The sequence below is a fragment of the Ascidia mentula genome, chromosome 4, assembly GCF_947561715.1.
Source record: "Ascidia mentula chromosome 4, kaAscMent1.1, whole genome shotgun sequence".
Taxonomy (NCBI): Eukaryota; Metazoa; Chordata; class Ascidiacea; order Phlebobranchia; family Ascidiidae; genus Ascidia; species Ascidia mentula.
In genome coordinates, this window is record NC_138569.1 from 5,544,055 (window position 1) to 5,560,483 (window position 16,429).

Genomic DNA, 16,429 nt, shown 5'->3' on the forward strand with positions numbered 1-16,429 from the left:
ATATTATAGTTATACCATGAAAGCTAAATGCTCAAACATTAGCAGCCATACCCGATTTTGCAAAGCATTACAACAGGACGAACTTCATCTAATGCATAATGTAAAGTTTTTTATAAATAAAACATTGGCCAGGCCAAACGTTAATTGCACTTAGCGTTGCAACAACGTTAACATTTTCACGTTAGCAGTTAGCTGCATTGGAACCAATGGAGCGTGTTAACAAATAAAGTCACGTGTGTATACTCTATTGCGTCATAATATCGAAATCTTACTGTTGTCACATTACATAAGAAACCCCGCCGAAGGAAGTGCGGACTGAATTGTGTTAACCTTTTTCTGACAAAAACTTGTATATCCAAGACGATTGTGTTTTTTTTTATCACACCGGGATATTTTTATTTCCCAAGGTTTTTTTCTCTCTGGCACTGCATGTGTTCCAACCAAATAGCACAACAGAAACATCAACAAGTAAACGGAACGGAACATCATCATTACAATTACAAATAAGGTGTATAATACTGAGCAGGCAGTTGTTTTGTTACAAAAATTTGCGTCCATGATAAAAAATTACACAATTTGTTACTATCTAAGGACAAATTTTTGGAAACACTTTCGTATTTGCGTTGGTAGTTGTACAACGTGTTTCGGATATGTATTTCGTCCATTAATTTTCTTTACATTTTGCAGACTTTTTCGGTCACATACGGTATGGGAAAAATAACTAGGTTAGTGGTTTGTGGCGCCAGTAACACTGGCAAAACATCTATATTAGAACATCTAATTTATGGCGAGCATGCATGCAGTGTCCCATACAAGACCATCGAAGACACATATTTGGCGCAAATTGACACTGATCGTGGAGTAAAGGAAACTGTAAAGATTCAAGACACAAATGGGTGTGATTGGATGAATCCTACCTCATTTCCTCGTCATAACTTTTATTTTGGAGATGGTTTTGTTCTTGTGTACAATGTCACAGACAAAGACTCATTCAAATGCATTGAAACCATAAAAAAAGAAATCGAGAAGTGCAGAGAAAAGAAAGATATTTCCATTGTGGTCATTGGGAACAAGTGCGATTTGGAAAATGAAAAAGTTGTTGACACTAACATGGCACAAAGCTGGGCTGCGAAAGAGAAGGTTAAACTCTTTGAGACTTGCACATCAAAGAGGAAACTTTTGGCAGAACCTTTTATTCATTTGTGCAGTAAAATGACACAGCCCCCTGTCAAATCTACATTACTTGGTAGCCGCCGAATCAAACAACAAAGCATGGACTGATTGCAGTTTACATTTTATAGATATTTTATACCTATAAGTCTGATGTTTTGCATGTCTTGCATAGTTTATTTGAAGTTCATCTTGCACATGTCACACTTGCAAGTTAAAGTGTTGGTAAAGTGAACAGTTATTTACTTGGATGTATACAATGTGTATTTAAAATCTATTTATGATCCACAATTGTTTTTTTTTTGCACAACATTTCTATATCTATATGGACTTATTAATTTTGCATCAAATGCATAAACCTGTTTTTCAAACTCCAGATAGAAATATAATTAAACAGCTCTTGTAAAATTTTCGAACAAACTTTAATATTTTCCTGATGGAGTCGGAGGGAGAAGACCCACCTGTCTCCGCCCAGGACCAGGAAATACCAGCAGTTGATGATCCTTGTGTATATCACATTAAGTGGATAACTTGGAAAGATGTTAAAACCCCAATCATCACACAAAACAAAAATGGTCCATGTCCTCTACTTGCATTATTCAATGTGCTCTTGTTGTCCAAAAGAGTGAGTTTCTATGCTTATGAAAATACTATTAGTAGGTTTGCTTAGTGTTGCAATGTTGATTTATTTTAGATTCTTCTGTCTGAACTTTTGGAAATGATATCTCCAAAACAGATTATGGACTATTTAGGTAATTTGTCAAATGCATTTTAAAAACAATGGACTTTTTCCAGAAATGACCTTTGTACTGTTGTTATAACTGAAAATTGTTTAGAAATCTATGGATTGTTTTCCAGTATAAAATGATTATTTTTGGCTTCAGGCAGTTTGATTCTTGAGGACATGCCGTCTGATTTGCCGGACGCAGAGAAGCTAAACTATGAACAAAACATGTCAGATGCAATAGCAATTTTTCCTAAACTGCAAACTGGCATTGATGTCAATGTGCAGTTCAAGAATTCAACCAGTTTTGAGTGCACTCCTGAGTTAATTGTATTTGATCTGCTTAGAATCTCCTTATATCACGGCTGGCTGCCAGATCCTCAGGTGTGTGAACTTCTGTTAAGCTGTGCTCTTGGGAATATGGTAGTTAAAATTAAACTCATTTGAAACCTCTATTCTAAATAACAATAGCCACTGCTTGGTTAACTTTGCTATATATATATATATACAATATGTGTAAAAGAGCTGTAATAATCAAGATCTGCAGCCAGGTGTACAAACTATTTTGACCTGTAAGGGTTGGGTACGCAATGGATTGATGACCAATAGGTATCACAAAACGGAAATCTGTGTGCTTACTAGTCCAAAATCTAGCCCAGTGCCACAGTCACCAGCTGCACTGATGAGACCGTACAGGTCGAAACAGTGTGTAAACCTGTCTGCAGCTCACGATAATCCGTACTGTTGTAAACGTTCTGGCTTGAGAGTGCTGTAAATACAGTCACATCGCAGGGCACGGTAAACGAAATAAATTTGGCTCGCAACTCAGCCAAACGTTCAGATTGCGAGTTATAAAGTGTCTAAGCTAACAGTTTTCCAAACCTGAACCGCGATTTTAGGCCGGGTCGCCAACCCCAACTTTGTGAATGTCCATGTTACCCTGCACTGATATATATATTTACAATGATATGCGATTTGCAATGTTGCAGGACAAAGCATCTTTTGATGCAGTAAAATGCAAAAGTTACAACCAAGTAGTCGATCAAATCATCACCAGCAAGGATACAACTGATGAACACATTATTTCTGCCGGTAAAATTTGGTTTCACTGAGTGGCTTTTTTTATTTAAACAACTGAGTTAATCTTGTATCACTAAAGTATACCAATAATGGTTGTATTTAAAAACGGAGTGGCTGCGTAAGTTGCCATAAAGGCAATACTGAATATTACTTATGCAACCAACTATCAAAAAAAAAAATAAATTCACACAAACATCAATTTGTGATAAATTTGTGCTTTCATATTCATGTCAAATCTGTGCAGTATAAAAACAGCAAGAGAAGACCAAAAGTAATGGTAATATAACATTACAGGGGAAATTGCAAACTGTGCATATTATCATGAGCTAGTTGGCAACCGATGCAAATTTAATAAATTATGCATGTGTGGTTTGTGTGTTAGACATGTGCCTATTTGTCACACTTTCCACTGCCTACACAAATACTTCCACTCCCTGAAACCATTTCTTTGTGTATTCCATAACATTTTTATGCAGCGCAGGCCTTGCAGCTGAGCAATTTCTTCAAGCCAATGCAGCACAGCTTACGTACTGTGGTATAGTGAACATGCATGAAACTATGAAGGATGGTGAACTCGCCGTGCTGTTTAGAAACAACCACTTTTCCACCCTTTACAAAAAAGAGGTATGAAAATGTGTCAGATAACACTCATATAAATTTTCAAAAAAAATTCAAAATGTTGTTGTTTACCTGTTTAATCATAAACTTTATACAAACTGCCAAAAAAAGCCCACCATCACCCACCTTTGAAATGATTCAACCAACAAAATACAGTATTTACTTTTTCATGGTTGTGGCTTATGAGAGTTGCTCAAATTCTTTTAAAGTTTTAAGTTTATTTTCAGTTAAGTTACCATGCTCTCCCAAACTATTTGCAGGACGAGCTTTTCACCTTGGTGACCGACCAAGGATTTCTAACCAAACCCAAGATAGTGTGGGAAACGCTGTCCAGCGTGCAGGGTGACACTCACTTCACTGACGCCGCTTTCCTGAGCACACCATTCGAAGGAGACGACCTTCCTGTCAATACACCTGACTTAAGTCGTGAACAACAGGTTGAACAGGTGTGCAGTGCTTTATTATTTATGCCACTCCTTGGCCAGTGGGCAATTAGCCAACATGTTCATTTATGGAAAGCGCTATGTGTCTTTGGTTATTTTTGATTTGTTTTAATTTATTTCATGCACATTTTATCCCCTCTTGCTTTGTTTTTTTTTTACTTAGTTTTTTTTTAAATGTTATTTCTTATTTGTGCACAGAGATTTTATTAACACCAGCTGGTTTGTACTAATATGATATGTGAGGTTGTGTATTTCTAGTTTTTGCTTTATGTGCACTAAATACCCCCACTGGTGTCACAGAAATATTTGCAAGCTGTTACTTTACACTTTTTTTCCTATTTGTAAAAGCAATTGTTAGGTTTGCTTTTAAGCATTGAACGAACTTCCCTTTAAAAACTGCTACATTCGCAGCATTAACTTCCCGCTATTAAACGCTTTGTCACAGGACATGTTGCTCGCATTGTCGCTGACGGAAGATGATGACACTAGCGCGGCGGCCGTTCCAACACAACAACACCAACAACAGAATGTTGAAAGCAGGGAGGAATCCGAGTATGTGTTGATTTGTTTGTTAAACCAATCGAGTTGATTCAAAATGTGTAAGCGTTAACGGCCGTGTTTGAACACAGAGTGGTTTTACGATGTAAAGTTTGGTTTCGAATGCTTTGATTGTTTTTCTTATTATCATTGAGGTAATATTTAAATGAGAAACAACTGCTTTTTGTTCAATCGTTTTGTTTGATCGAAGATTTTGAACACAAAACAACTATACGTGATTGTCTTTGTTGAAATTGTGATATCTTTACAATTACATTATTTTTACATTTAGTCGCCAGATGGCGTCGCGGCTACAGCAGGAATACGACCAGCAGGCATCACGCGACGCGAGGCACGCCCCTCAACCGAGTCGCCAACCGCCCAAAGAAGAAAAGCAAAGCAAATGCGTCATCTTATGAGATACCAACAGAATGTTGTTTCGAAACTTGCCCGATTCGCAGTACTGGCGTTTCTTCACAGGAAAGTACCTCCTTGAACCTTCGTAAGAGCCACATTTTTTGCTTTGTACGAAACTGTGGTTAAATTTGCTGTTCTACCCAAATATTTTTCCAAGCGTTTTGTCTGTGCTGCAGCCGTGGTTGTTTGTCGCGTGGTGTGAACGCTTGGAAGCTACGTCTTTGCGTTTCCAGGTTAACAGTCACTTGCTCAACCTTTACGGTTGTCCGTCTGTCTGTGTTACCTGCAGATAGTTTCTTTACCACTGCACACATACGTTTCGCGTCAAGTAGGCAAATTACTGGGATATCGAATTACAGACCAGATAGGATATGAAGATCCAGCACATGCGATTTTTCAATGCAACTCAAAAATGGTGAAATTTGCAAACAAAATGAAAAACAAAAAAATACATCCAACATCCAGAAAAAAAAAATACATTATTATTTTCAAATCATTTTTTATTTATGGTAAAAATGGTACTGCGCGTGGTATCTTATACTGACAGAAAGCAATTTGGTGTATTCGTACTTTTCGTATTTGTTTAGATTAACACCATATTTAGGGAGGTGACGCCTGCTAGTGAAAGCCATACATAGTAGTTGGACTCAAAAGGTTGCGATGCACATATCAGCTCTTGCTTTAGTTAAAAATAATTTTAGTGTAGGTGCGTAGAATTTAAATGTCCGTTGCCAGAACGTCACAGTTGAGCATTTTTCTTCGTTGGTGGCGCGATATTTTCCCAAAAAAAATCAATTAAACGTTCTATGCAGAGAGAATCGATCCTTTTGCCGTTGAGATTCTTTTCACATATATAGTCTTGTAGGAAAATTAAAAACGTATTTGAATCCATTGTCGACTTTTTCCCTCATTTAGGTATGCTATGGACAGTAAAAATTCGGGCCACGGGAGATATACCACGTGTCACTCAAGTTCGTATTCCAATACTGTTAATTGCAATTAAAACCATTACCTTTCTTTTCACAAAAATTCTGATAAACTAGTAACGTGATTTGTAAACCGACACACTGCATGTTGATGCGATCGACAGTTTGCCTCCCCCAGGTACAACTGACACCAAAAGGTGCTACCGGTGTGCTTGTAACCATGAAGGCATTTGTTCGTTATTTGCAATCGTCGTTGTTTCTTGTTCTAACTTCGATCTTTCAGTTTCTGATTGTCGTCCACGTGATACTGACAATAAAAAGAAAAGTGTGATGAAAAGTGTGATGCGTTATTAGTCGGGTGGATGTGTTTTACAAAAAAAAAATTTTTAGACGTGGATATGGTCAGGTGAGCTGTAAGAAATGTGTTTCTACTTCGCAGCATTGCAGTAATGAACGCATGAAACGAATGCGTATACCATGACGCAACATTTTTACCGAATCGGCGGACATTTTGTTGTCGCGGCCATTTTGTATCTCGGCAACCAGAATAAACACGTTCCCATGCTTGGTGTGGCATCTGTGCCCACAATGAAAGTATTCCAAATACGACACTTATGCACCAAAACTTGTTCTTAAACAGAGAATAAAATGTACATGCACATTCATCAAACTATTTCAAGAAAGTTCACTTCAACGCTGTCCGTCTCAATGTTGAAAACACGCTTTATTATTTGTGTTTTCGGATGATTGAAACGAACATAGTAGTGTATTTAGGGTCGAAATGTGCAAAGAGCTTTGTTTATCGTGCTTATTTATAATAGAGCCAGACACAGCGCAGTTTTGATTTGATGCTATAGAGCCAAAACAAACCGACAGCGCAAACCATTAGTTTCTCAGTTTCCTTTGCATCTAGTATTTTCCAAATCATGCACAGTGGCAAAAACACTGCTATTTACAGCGGTTGAAATTTATGGCACTTTGGTCGCGTGTTTATAGCTGTAAGATACAGAACTCAACACATGACTTTGCAGCACATGGTAACAATCAATAAGAGGCATCCGATGAGAGTTGGGCTACGAGAAGGGGAACCATGTTAAATTTGGACGACGGGAAAACGAAGTGATTTGCCTGCAATGTTCGTTTGCGGAGCTGTTTATATATGAACACTCTTGTTACCAGAATTTCCTGCTGATACCTTTTTGATCGACAATGACCTGATAACCAACAGACGATTGTGAAATGAATGCTAAGGTTTGAACACAATTAACGTTACGAAAATTTGAACCCAAGATAAATTGTGCCGTTTTTCAGGAACTGTGATGTCTCGAAACACAGGGATGTCACAAAACTTGTTGGCAAAATATAACAAGCTTGCTTGGAACATTGTTGGAGTTGTGACCCCAACAAACCATTTGTTTCAGCTGTAACCCTTGAAAATAATAACAAAGCTTAAAAATACATACGGTATGGCAGCTTTGGGTTCAGCATATATCGTGTACTGAACAGAAAGGAGGGCGAACAATCGATGAGATAATAGAAGAAAGCGCGGATTATAGGCTTCCCCTACCTCGTCAAAACTCTCCCAGACCCCTCGAACAGACAAGGGATTCGCAGAAAGAAAGAAAACACTTTCCATCGGTCGCACGCAGTTCTGTTTACTGGATTTAAGGGCTTTCGCCGGTTCTCCGTCGACCCGTAAACCGCCCCCGAACCCACAACAATCGTCGCACGAACGACTCGCGCGCTTCCGTCTCTTATTCAATTTGCGCGTCTTTTATTTGCCGCTATGGGAAGCAGCCCGCCGCCGTCTTTACTCCGGGTGCAGAATTTGCGGTGTCGGTGGCTCTGGGGTCGCGCCCGGGGGTGACAGCGGTGTGTGGGTCGCGTGCTGCCAACTGTTTTATCGCGTGCGACTCCCCCAAGCCTCGCGTGCGAAATCGTCGGCTGAACATCGGCGGATCGACGGCTGGCGTTGCGGTGACCGAAAGCACGTTTGCGCATGCGCACCATTTTAAAGCCAAAGAGGAGAAACACTTGGACGATTCTGTGATTAATTTTTTTCTTCCTGAAAAGATACCATTTTTTTCTCCAATGTTTAAATCTTTAAATCAGAATTTGCGAGGATGACTTTTCATCACGTTGCTTTTTAACGCTAAAATGTATAATACCAGAAAAACATCATAATTATTCATTTGACTAAATTTTCTTCACATCAATGTCCACAACCCACATGTCTTGTGAATGGCCAAAAACTTGACACAATACTACCAGTACATGCGTAGTATTGAATCATTTTGCAAAATTTACCTTTTCTGTCTGACGATTAAAAAGAATTTAAACTAAACCAATTATTAATATTTTCTTCTTGAGACCGCTAGATACGGGCGAAGAACGCGTAAACACCGGAGGTTTGTGTTCTTTTCCCATCAATCAATACACGTGGCGGACCTTGGTACCGAAATCACTGTTATTTGTTACATTTCAATAAGGGAGTGTCGAAAGACCTTTCGGACCCCCAATATAAACAGTGCCAGTCACGAAATGGGGGTATGTCCTCGCACAAGTCGGCCGTACTTTGTCCTTCGCGTGCCAGTTAGACTTTCGTAGTGCACATGCTGAGATATATTTCGGAACTTTGGACCGGGTTAACTCAATATCTTACGTGTGCCGGTGTATTGCGTTTTGCACGCACAAAGGATGGGAGTGAAGCCTATCGAAAAGAAAGGGGTTTTTCACTTTGCTTTTTGTTAAACGTTTGCTTACCAACAGTCGAAGCAAAAATAGTCCAACATTGATGATAAATAATCAGTCTGTGAAATCAGATGGTCAGTTGAGTATAATTTTCCAATTTTCAAAGCTTCACCCTGTATTGGGTTGTGTATACATGAATGCACAGAGGATTTGCCAACATAAATAAAAAAGTACATGTTGATATCAAAACATGGAAAAATATAGCTTAAATTTGGGTCCAAGTTAGCCCGCGTCCAGTCCCACAATACGTAAATCAGCCATTGTTACCATGGTAATAAATTATATGCTCAGTCGCATCTGACGAACACGCGATATGAAAAACGACCGAAGCATCAAGAAAAACCCGCCATTCGGAACAAATATGATTTATCGTCGGCACTAAGCCTATCTTCATCCCCGTGTACCTACTGTGTTTGCCATTCGGCTGGGCGGCATTACCATCGCAAAACAATCACATGCGATGTCGGAGTGGAGTTCGCACGCGACTTCACTGCACCCGTGACCCCAGAGTTCGTCTCTCCGCAAGCACGCCACCCGATGCGTTGTTCCACAGGCACAGCTCAGTCGCTTCTCGGAAGGGCTTTAATTCCTCGGCGCCTGCATCAAGCAGATCGCGTGCGCTCATCGCCCGTCTACCGAACCGCGATAATCATCGTCGGAAGTACGAGATTGTTGGAGGCCCACCGCGGTCGCGCGACGCCCATCTGTCGACGCTCGCGAGGCCTTTAGACTGAGATTAAGACGCGCGTTGACAGGGCCATGATTTTAGGCCGTTTTGATTCACACGAAAGTCCCCCTCTCTCCGACATGCAATCCCCACAGAGTTTTACGGACGTGTGCCTGGAAATGTATTGCTTTCCTATACACATATTCTCTAGGTATGGTTAGCAGTACCAACACTCACTTCACTGCGTGCTAAACACTAAGGCATGCTTTTGTTTATGGTAGGCGAAACCGTTTTGGATTTTGTGAAACTTACTACGGTTTAAATGGACTAATAAACGTAAAAGGCAAAGACATGTCTCGGCACTTCAAAGCAACGAGATTTTGATTTTAATTGATGCCTCAGTCTTGGTAAATTTTCTGCGAAACGAATCGCGCTGGGTCGTGACTGAACACGAATTCGCCGAAGCCGAAAACTCCGCGGGATTGTGCAACCAGCGATGAAACGACCAACCGCGCGATTTTTTCGTCCGAAGTGAATATTAGCGCGCTTGGCCACTCGTCGATTGCGTGCAAAAGGCGGTCAAAACACCGCTATCAGATTCCGGTCGAGCGGCCTCTCAAAGCTCGCAGGCAAATTAACAGACTTGCCTCTCGTTCACACGCTATTCGCGCCCATCGAATTTTCCACGCCCACAATAGCGGGACAGGATTCTGGCGGCATTCGAGTGGCAGCTGTCGGATTGATGCCTGACGTGTCAGTTCCCTTTGGTGAAGTGGCAACCATGATTTTGTTTTTACGATTGTTTTAATTACACACGATTTGTAGTTGGTCTTGATGGCAATAATATATTGGATATCAAGCTCATTCATAAAATTAGGTGTTGTACTGGAAAAGATATTTTCTTACGTGACCCTATCAGCCAGGAATTTAGGCCGTACAAAAAAAGACTTTCTGTACAAAAAGGCAGCGGAATCAATACCATTTCAGTTCCAAAGTTGTAGCATACATTTTTTCCACTGTGGTTTCACTGTCTAGTGCGAAAACGCTACTATATGCGCCAAATCCACAAGTTTTTCATTTCTTCCAGGTCTGGCGTTCAGCCAACCGTATTGGACCTACGCGGGTCCATCATGTAGGGGGGGACGACATTGTCGTGTTGACGGGTCGCGGGGCTTGGCGCTCTCACGCCAGCGGTTAGCGAGTCACGCAATTTCAATTTGGATTGCCTATCGTGCAAATATTTAGCATTGCCAGGCATGCTTGTCGCTTGATGCTCATGCCGGTAAATGTAAGCGCATTTGAAATTTGGCATTTTGTCATACGTACGTATATATTCAAATAAGATAAAGCAACCATTATACACAGATTCGTACAAAAATAATTATTGATGGTTGTATATGTGTTTGGATGATTGTATAAATTTAAGACACGAACAAGCGAAATTGCGGCGCATATATATCTGTCGTTCGACATTTTTCAAAGTAAATGACATAGAAGCACTGATTTGCTTTCCTTTACGTTGTGAAAATTGCTGTGAAGATCCACAAAAATTGAAAGATTAGTGCCGCTGTTTGAACGTGCCTTTGCTCAGAATCTGATGGTCTATTTATTTCAAGTGCTTTCCAGAAAGTTTGACGTTGACGCAAAATAACAAGAACACAAAATTCCGACTTCCACGAAAACAGCTTGAATTTTCGAAAACAGGTAAATCCGACCACAATGCACGTAGTTTGTCACGAGATCACAACAGCGAACAACAAACGCATAGGTATAAGCCCGGGAAATTGACGTCAGTTTTCCGCGAGCGTTTCTAAGAAAAACTTACAATTCCAAAGCAAGTCCAATCGGTATTCAGTGTTTTCGAGTTTTTTTTGGCCGTGTCGTGGTAAAACAGCAACGAACTTTCAGTGTTTTGATCGCGTTTGAAAATGTCCGCCAGGCGCTGGTTATCCCGAAATTCCAAAACTCTGAATCAGTCACTCACGCGATCCCGACATACTACGACTCCCAAATCTCAATCCCTCCTCCCTTTCTCTTGTTTTTCTCGCTCGAACCAAGTCCGCGCTCAATGAAATTCCGAACCCGGGGGCCTATGGCTGACGTCAGATCATTCGTCAAAGTGACGTCGGCGGTAAAGGGGGGCGTGGAACTGCTGACGTGTGTTAGACTCGCGTGCGGGCAGTCCCTCCTCGCGTGACTGTCGGCATTGTGGAGGTCCGCAACCTGTTTTCCTTTGCCAATCCAGCAGTATATTTGATCCCTAGCCGGGGGGTTAACGTGTTTGGCGTCGAATGTTTTGATCGATGTGTTTCTATCGGTGGACTCCGTATCTAATCTAAAAAAGGAAAAAACAGATAGAGAATCAAGCTCGTATAGTTCGTGACTTGTATTAATTACAGCCAATATAGCACTTGCAACCAATCTATCATTTCTTGATATTTTGAATAAAATTTAATGTGGATGCTTACATCACATCACAATGTCGATCGGTGGACTCCGTATCTAATCTAGAAAGGAAAAAAAGACGTAGTTCGTGACTTGTATTAATTTTCAATCCACATTGCACTTGCAACGAAACTATTATTTATTAATTTTTTTAAGCAATATTTAATGTAAATGCTTACATCAAATCCATCACAAACAAATGGAGGAATATCTCGTTTCTCGTGACTGAAGCTTGTTAAAAGGGGGTCGTATCCCATTGCGTTAAAACCCATAAACCTGCAGAACCCCCTAAAATGCACAGGAAAAGCGATACCAGCTTCTGGAAACGTGCGGAACGCTAATTACCATAATTGTAAACCACCTAGTTGGTGCCCGATAAACTCTGGCGAATCGCGTGCAACAGCTCGCACCGCGACTGCACGATTCCGGCGCGATCAAGGGCGGAGGGACTAAAAATAGGGCGATTAACGAGTCGGAAAGTTATTACACGAAGACTGCGTCCTGTTATGGGCCTTCTCCATTCTGGTGCGTGTCAGTATTGTGATTCGCCCGAGCGCTCGCGAGAGGAGTTCGCGTGATTCGGCGGACGGCGGGTTGGCGGTGAATGCCCGCGCATCCCCACTGTTTTCAGTTTTTTGTACGTAGGAGTTGAAACGGGGGGCTTACACGGCGGCGGAAGGCGAAAGGGCGGGTCCAGCGGGGAATCTGTGAGAAGATGCGTGTGAACCGGGAAGGAGTTCATTTCAATCACATGGGCGCCGAAATCGATAACCTATGATGTTTTATCGGTGTCCGTTTTATTTTTTGCGTTGTATTTCTTTGCTCACATTAAAAATGATTAGAACTCATTTGGCCTCTGCAGACTGGAACCGACGTTCATACACTTTAAATATAATACATCAAGCCAGGTTTAAAAACACAGCAGTCGTTATAGAATTTTCCACACACCCATTCCGCAACATGCTTCAATAAACTATCGTCAGTTTTCATTAAGTGTTGTAAACTCCGTTGTAAGTGTTGATGGATGGAAAAGCATGCCTTAAAAAAACCCAAACACTCAACCGGAAAACTAACTTTGCTAAGCGCAAACAGTAGCGGAAACCCGGAACAAATGGGCGGGGGTCGATCAGAGCAGCGTTCCTTGTCCTTTGAAGCGTGGAATGTCAGAACTCGTGCAAAGAAAATCAATGGACAAGCGCGCGTCTCACGGAACGGAGTTCGTGGCAGTTGCGTGCCACGGTCGGAGGCTGCTCTCACGCAAGGGCCAAACTCGTTCGTGGCCGGGCCGGCACGCAAAGCACAAGAAAGAAGGAATTCCTTTTCGCGCATCTGTTTGTTGTGCGGCCACACGAGTCCAATGTTTGTAACGTTTAGAAAAAAAGGCTGTGTAAAACAACAGGCCCGCCCCTGCCTGGAGGAACTGCATAAAAACACATCCGTCCAGTTGTAACGCCATTAATTCTACAATCAACGCCAAGTCTCTAGAGGGTGCGTTGAATAATGGTACAGCATATGTTTGATAAATGGGTACAGGCTGAAAGTAACAGGGCAGTTTTGTTTTCACAGATACAGTATTCGTTTCAATCGACTTCTAAATATTAGCGTTTAAAATATTAGTTTTTCACAAATTACACTGTACGCCGCGACGGAATAACAATCCAACAAACCTTCCATTCAAAACTTAACATAAAGCTCTGTTTTTTTACATCCGACAGCTTTCCGTTTCATGCTAAAGTCGTAACAACAATGTCTGTAGTACACCACACCCTCGCCCTCCCCATCAACGCTCCGCTTGGCTTCGCCCAGGCGCCGCCAATGTACGGATGGAGAGAAGAGTTATTGGGAGAAAACGAGAACGCGTCCATTCCCGCCGACGAGTTCGTTAAGCACGTGCAACAAGCCGCTGTGAATTTACTACGGGAGTCGAGTTCACCATTCGGCGGGTATGTTTTCGTCGTCGGTTTGGCTTTGTGGGCCTATCTATTTTTCGTGGTTCTGTCGCCGAAACCGCGGTGCACATGCAAGCGAAGGTTGGACGGCAAAATTGTGGTTGTTACAGGTAAGTTATATTGTAATTTTTCACGATTGTATTTTGTGTGATTCGTACGTTTTTTTTACGTCGATTGGTAAAGCGTTTACGGAGGCAACAAAACGAGACTGGACAAAACTATAATGTAATAACGAACACGCTAATAGTTGCAATTCGAAAGTTTTTTTTTAATTGCGCGTATTTTGGCTTCAGGCAATATTATTTCACAGTTTATATTTAACTCGCGTTACTAAGTCGTTGTGAATTCCTTCGTTTTGATGTTTTTAACTGAATCGATGATAAAAACGAATCATTCCATTTCAGGTGGGACTGACGGAGTTGGAAAAGAAACTGCATTAGAACTTGCGAGAAGAGGCGCAGAGATCATACTGCCGTGCCGAAACCTCAAAAAAGGTATGTAGACCTGCATTTTGAGGAAAATACTACTACACCGGGTCACAAAGTTTTATCTAAACTTGATCCACATGTAAATATGTATCAAACAGAAAACTGTGCGAATTTAATGGTTAGGCATGAACAGGGCCACCACCTGTTATTTTTTGTTCATAAATTTGAGTTGAAATACTACAGGAAATCGGAGCGTTTATATTCGCACAGATTTCTATGTTACGTAGGCTTATATGTGGATCAAGTTTGGAAAAAACTTTGTGACCCGGTGTAAAAGTATCTCCGCATTTTGAAGGGATCCTACAGTTTATGCTATATGCAATAAAGATTCTTAAAACAGTCGGTCGGGGGCTATGCTTTACACCTGTGATGTTTTGCTTCTTCTGTTAGGTCAGCGGGTGATTGCGGAAATTTCAAAGGCAACTGGAAATGCGAATCTGTCGGCTTTCTACGTGGATTTCAGCAACCTTGAGTCAGTGGAAGCTTGCGCGAAGAAATTGTTGCACGTTCTTCCGACAATCGATATTCTGGTCAACAATGCAGGTATGAAAGACGTTGCTATAACCTGTACAGAGTGCATTAATAATCCCTGATGTAAGGCGTAAAAATGATCAAGAACGTCATATTTTGGCATGTTCATTTCATGTTTTCAAGCTATCGTGACAAGAAATGCACGGCCAATTGCTCTTGTATGCGACATAAACTACGTCGACACAAACAAAGTATTTTTGTTGTTGTCTTCAGGAATTGGATACGGTATTGGTTCAACGTGCGATGGATTCCCATTGATATTTGGGGTAAATCACCTCGGGCCTTTTCATTTTACCAAACAACTCCTGCCTTTGCTAAGGTATAAAATGAAATATACTCTTTTTGTTTACCATTTTGAATTCTGCTGTTGCTTTCAGATATAATGAAATTCTCAATATAGTTGTCAGTGTGGAAAAAAATGACGTAGAGTTTATTCAACATTATTTAACCAAAGTTACGTCTGCCATAACTCTAATAAAGTCTTGCGTCAGCTATATTAGGAAATGTTTGGATGCTTGCCAAAATATGTCTGTGGATGTCACTTAAGTTTTTTGTGATAAATACGGTTCTTTGTGGTGTGTGACAGAGTAACACCAATAAAAGAAATGCAGTCATTGTAAAAAAGTACTGTATTTTTCCACAAATTTTGTACCTCATTTTAATATTTAGTCATGAACAACACGAGCTGTTTCCACATAGTAGCAGCTATTTATTGAACGTATCATCGCTTTCAATATCGTAAAATTAGCTTTTTTTTAATTTACAGAAAAGCGGGAAATGCCCGCGTCATTTTTGTGTCCTCGATCGCCCACTTGTGGGGAGAGATCGACTTCGATTCGCTGCAGGAACCCGACGTGATGACGGTCGCATCACAGTTGAAAGCCTATTCGAGGAGCAAGCTAGCAAACGTGCTTGTTGCCAAGCAACTGCATCGATCAGAGGGGAAATACGGCCTCACGACATATGTTGCACACCCAGGTATATGCCCTTGTTTTTGTTGTAGTGTGGCAATAAAGTAATGAATGATTTATTTATCAAAAGAATGGTTGCATTCTTCACGGCTTAATCGCGTCCTTCTTTCATAAACCTTATCATATTTCTCGTAACTAAGGGAATGTGGGAATAAGGGTAGTATAAAAGTCTGCTTCCTTAATTGTGGGAGAGTATCTAACTAGGCATTGTCAAATTAATATCTTCAATTGTTTCAAACAAATTGTCTGACATTGGCCAAAAACAGTTTTTTGGTACTTGTTGGTTGATAATTTCAACTGCAAATTCTTTCATCCATTTGAGTGCCACAAAGTATTCGATTTCCTATTTTTGAATCTGTTCAATTTATTCAACAATTATTTTTTGTGACAACAGGTTGGACCTTCACCGGACTTTTCCGTAACTTTCCGCCGCTTCTTAAACTGATCGCCTTCCCGTTTTTCCACCTCTTCCTTTACCTGCCAAAAGAGGGCGCCCAAACGCAGATCCACCTCGCATTGGCACGTGACCTCGAAGCGGAGAGCGGGGGTTACTTTGTGTCATGTCAGCGGGCTGAAACTTGCCAGAATGCCAAGGATTTCCGATTGGCCAAGGACTTGTGGGCGTACAGCGAAAAGGCCGTTGCTGCTGTTTTAAGTTCCAACGTGCAAACTTGTACTTCAATATAACATATTTTTCGTTTTTTTCTTAGTT

The 16,429-nt window shown here is 41.0% G+C and overlaps 3 protein-coding genes across 3 annotated transcripts; all 3 read left to right on the forward strand.

Annotated features, from left to right (window-relative positions):
• Nucleotides 1-434: 434 nt before the first annotated feature.
• On the forward strand, nucleotides 435-1,285 carry LOC145899691 (NF-kappa-B inhibitor-interacting Ras-like protein 2). The gene is made up of 3 exons (XM_082988585.1): nucleotides 435-508; nucleotides 688-725; nucleotides 804-1,285. Exons 2-3 carry the CDS (start codon nucleotides 709-711, stop codon nucleotides 1,279-1,281), a joined length of 495 nt encoding a protein of 164 aa, XP_082844711.1. The 5' UTR covers nucleotides 435-508; nucleotides 688-708; the 3' UTR covers nucleotides 1,282-1,285.
• Nucleotides 1,286-1,546: 261 nt separating this feature from the next.
• Nucleotides 1,547-6,530, forward strand: LOC145899690 (ubiquitin carboxyl-terminal hydrolase MINDY-2-like). The gene is made up of 8 exons (XM_082988584.1): nucleotides 1,547-1,795; nucleotides 1,865-1,922; nucleotides 2,055-2,278; nucleotides 2,884-2,986; nucleotides 3,456-3,598; nucleotides 3,853-4,038; nucleotides 4,481-4,587; nucleotides 4,865-6,530. Exons 1-8 carry the CDS (start codon nucleotides 1,607-1,609, stop codon nucleotides 4,989-4,991), a joined length of 1,137 nt encoding a protein of 378 aa, XP_082844710.1. The 5' UTR covers nucleotides 1,547-1,606; the 3' UTR covers nucleotides 4,992-6,530.
• Nucleotides 6,531-13,497: 6,967 nt separating this feature from the next.
• Nucleotides 13,498-16,404, forward strand: LOC145899063 (retinol dehydrogenase 12-like). The gene is made up of 6 exons (XM_082987774.1): nucleotides 13,498-13,837; nucleotides 14,132-14,221; nucleotides 14,606-14,758; nucleotides 14,960-15,065; nucleotides 15,513-15,724; nucleotides 16,112-16,404. The coding sequence occupies exons 1-6, from the start codon at nucleotides 13,525-13,527 to the stop codon at nucleotides 16,402-16,404; spliced, it is 1,167 nt and encodes a 388-aa protein (XP_082843900.1). The 5' UTR covers nucleotides 13,498-13,524.
• Nucleotides 16,405-16,429: the final 25 nt, after the last annotated feature.

Excerpts from the sequence above, each read along its gene's own strand:
- LOC145899690 (XM_082988584.1), top strand. The coding sequence starts at position 1,607 with ATGGAGTCGGAGGGAGAAGACCCACCTGTCTCCGCCCAGGACCAGGAA. Across the intron at positions 4,039-4,480 it reads GTGAACAACAGGTTGAACAG|GACATGTTGCTCGCATTGTC; the intron begins GTGTGCAGTGCT and ends GCTTTGTCACAG. Across the intron at positions 4,588-4,864 it reads GAAAGCAGGGAGGAATCCGA|TCGCCAGATGGCGTCGCGGC; the intron begins GTATGTGTTGAT and ends TTTTACATTTAG.
- LOC145899063 (XM_082987774.1), top strand. The coding sequence starts at position 13,525 with ATGTCTGTAGTACACCACACCCTCGCCCTCCCCATCAACGCTCCGCTT. Across the intron at positions 14,759-14,959 it reads TATTCTGGTCAACAATGCAG|GAATTGGATACGGTATTGGT; the intron begins GTATGAAAGACG and ends TGTTGTCTTCAG. Across the intron at positions 15,725-16,111 it reads GACATATGTTGCACACCCAG|GTTGGACCTTCACCGGACTT; the intron begins GTATATGCCCTT and ends TTGTGACAACAG.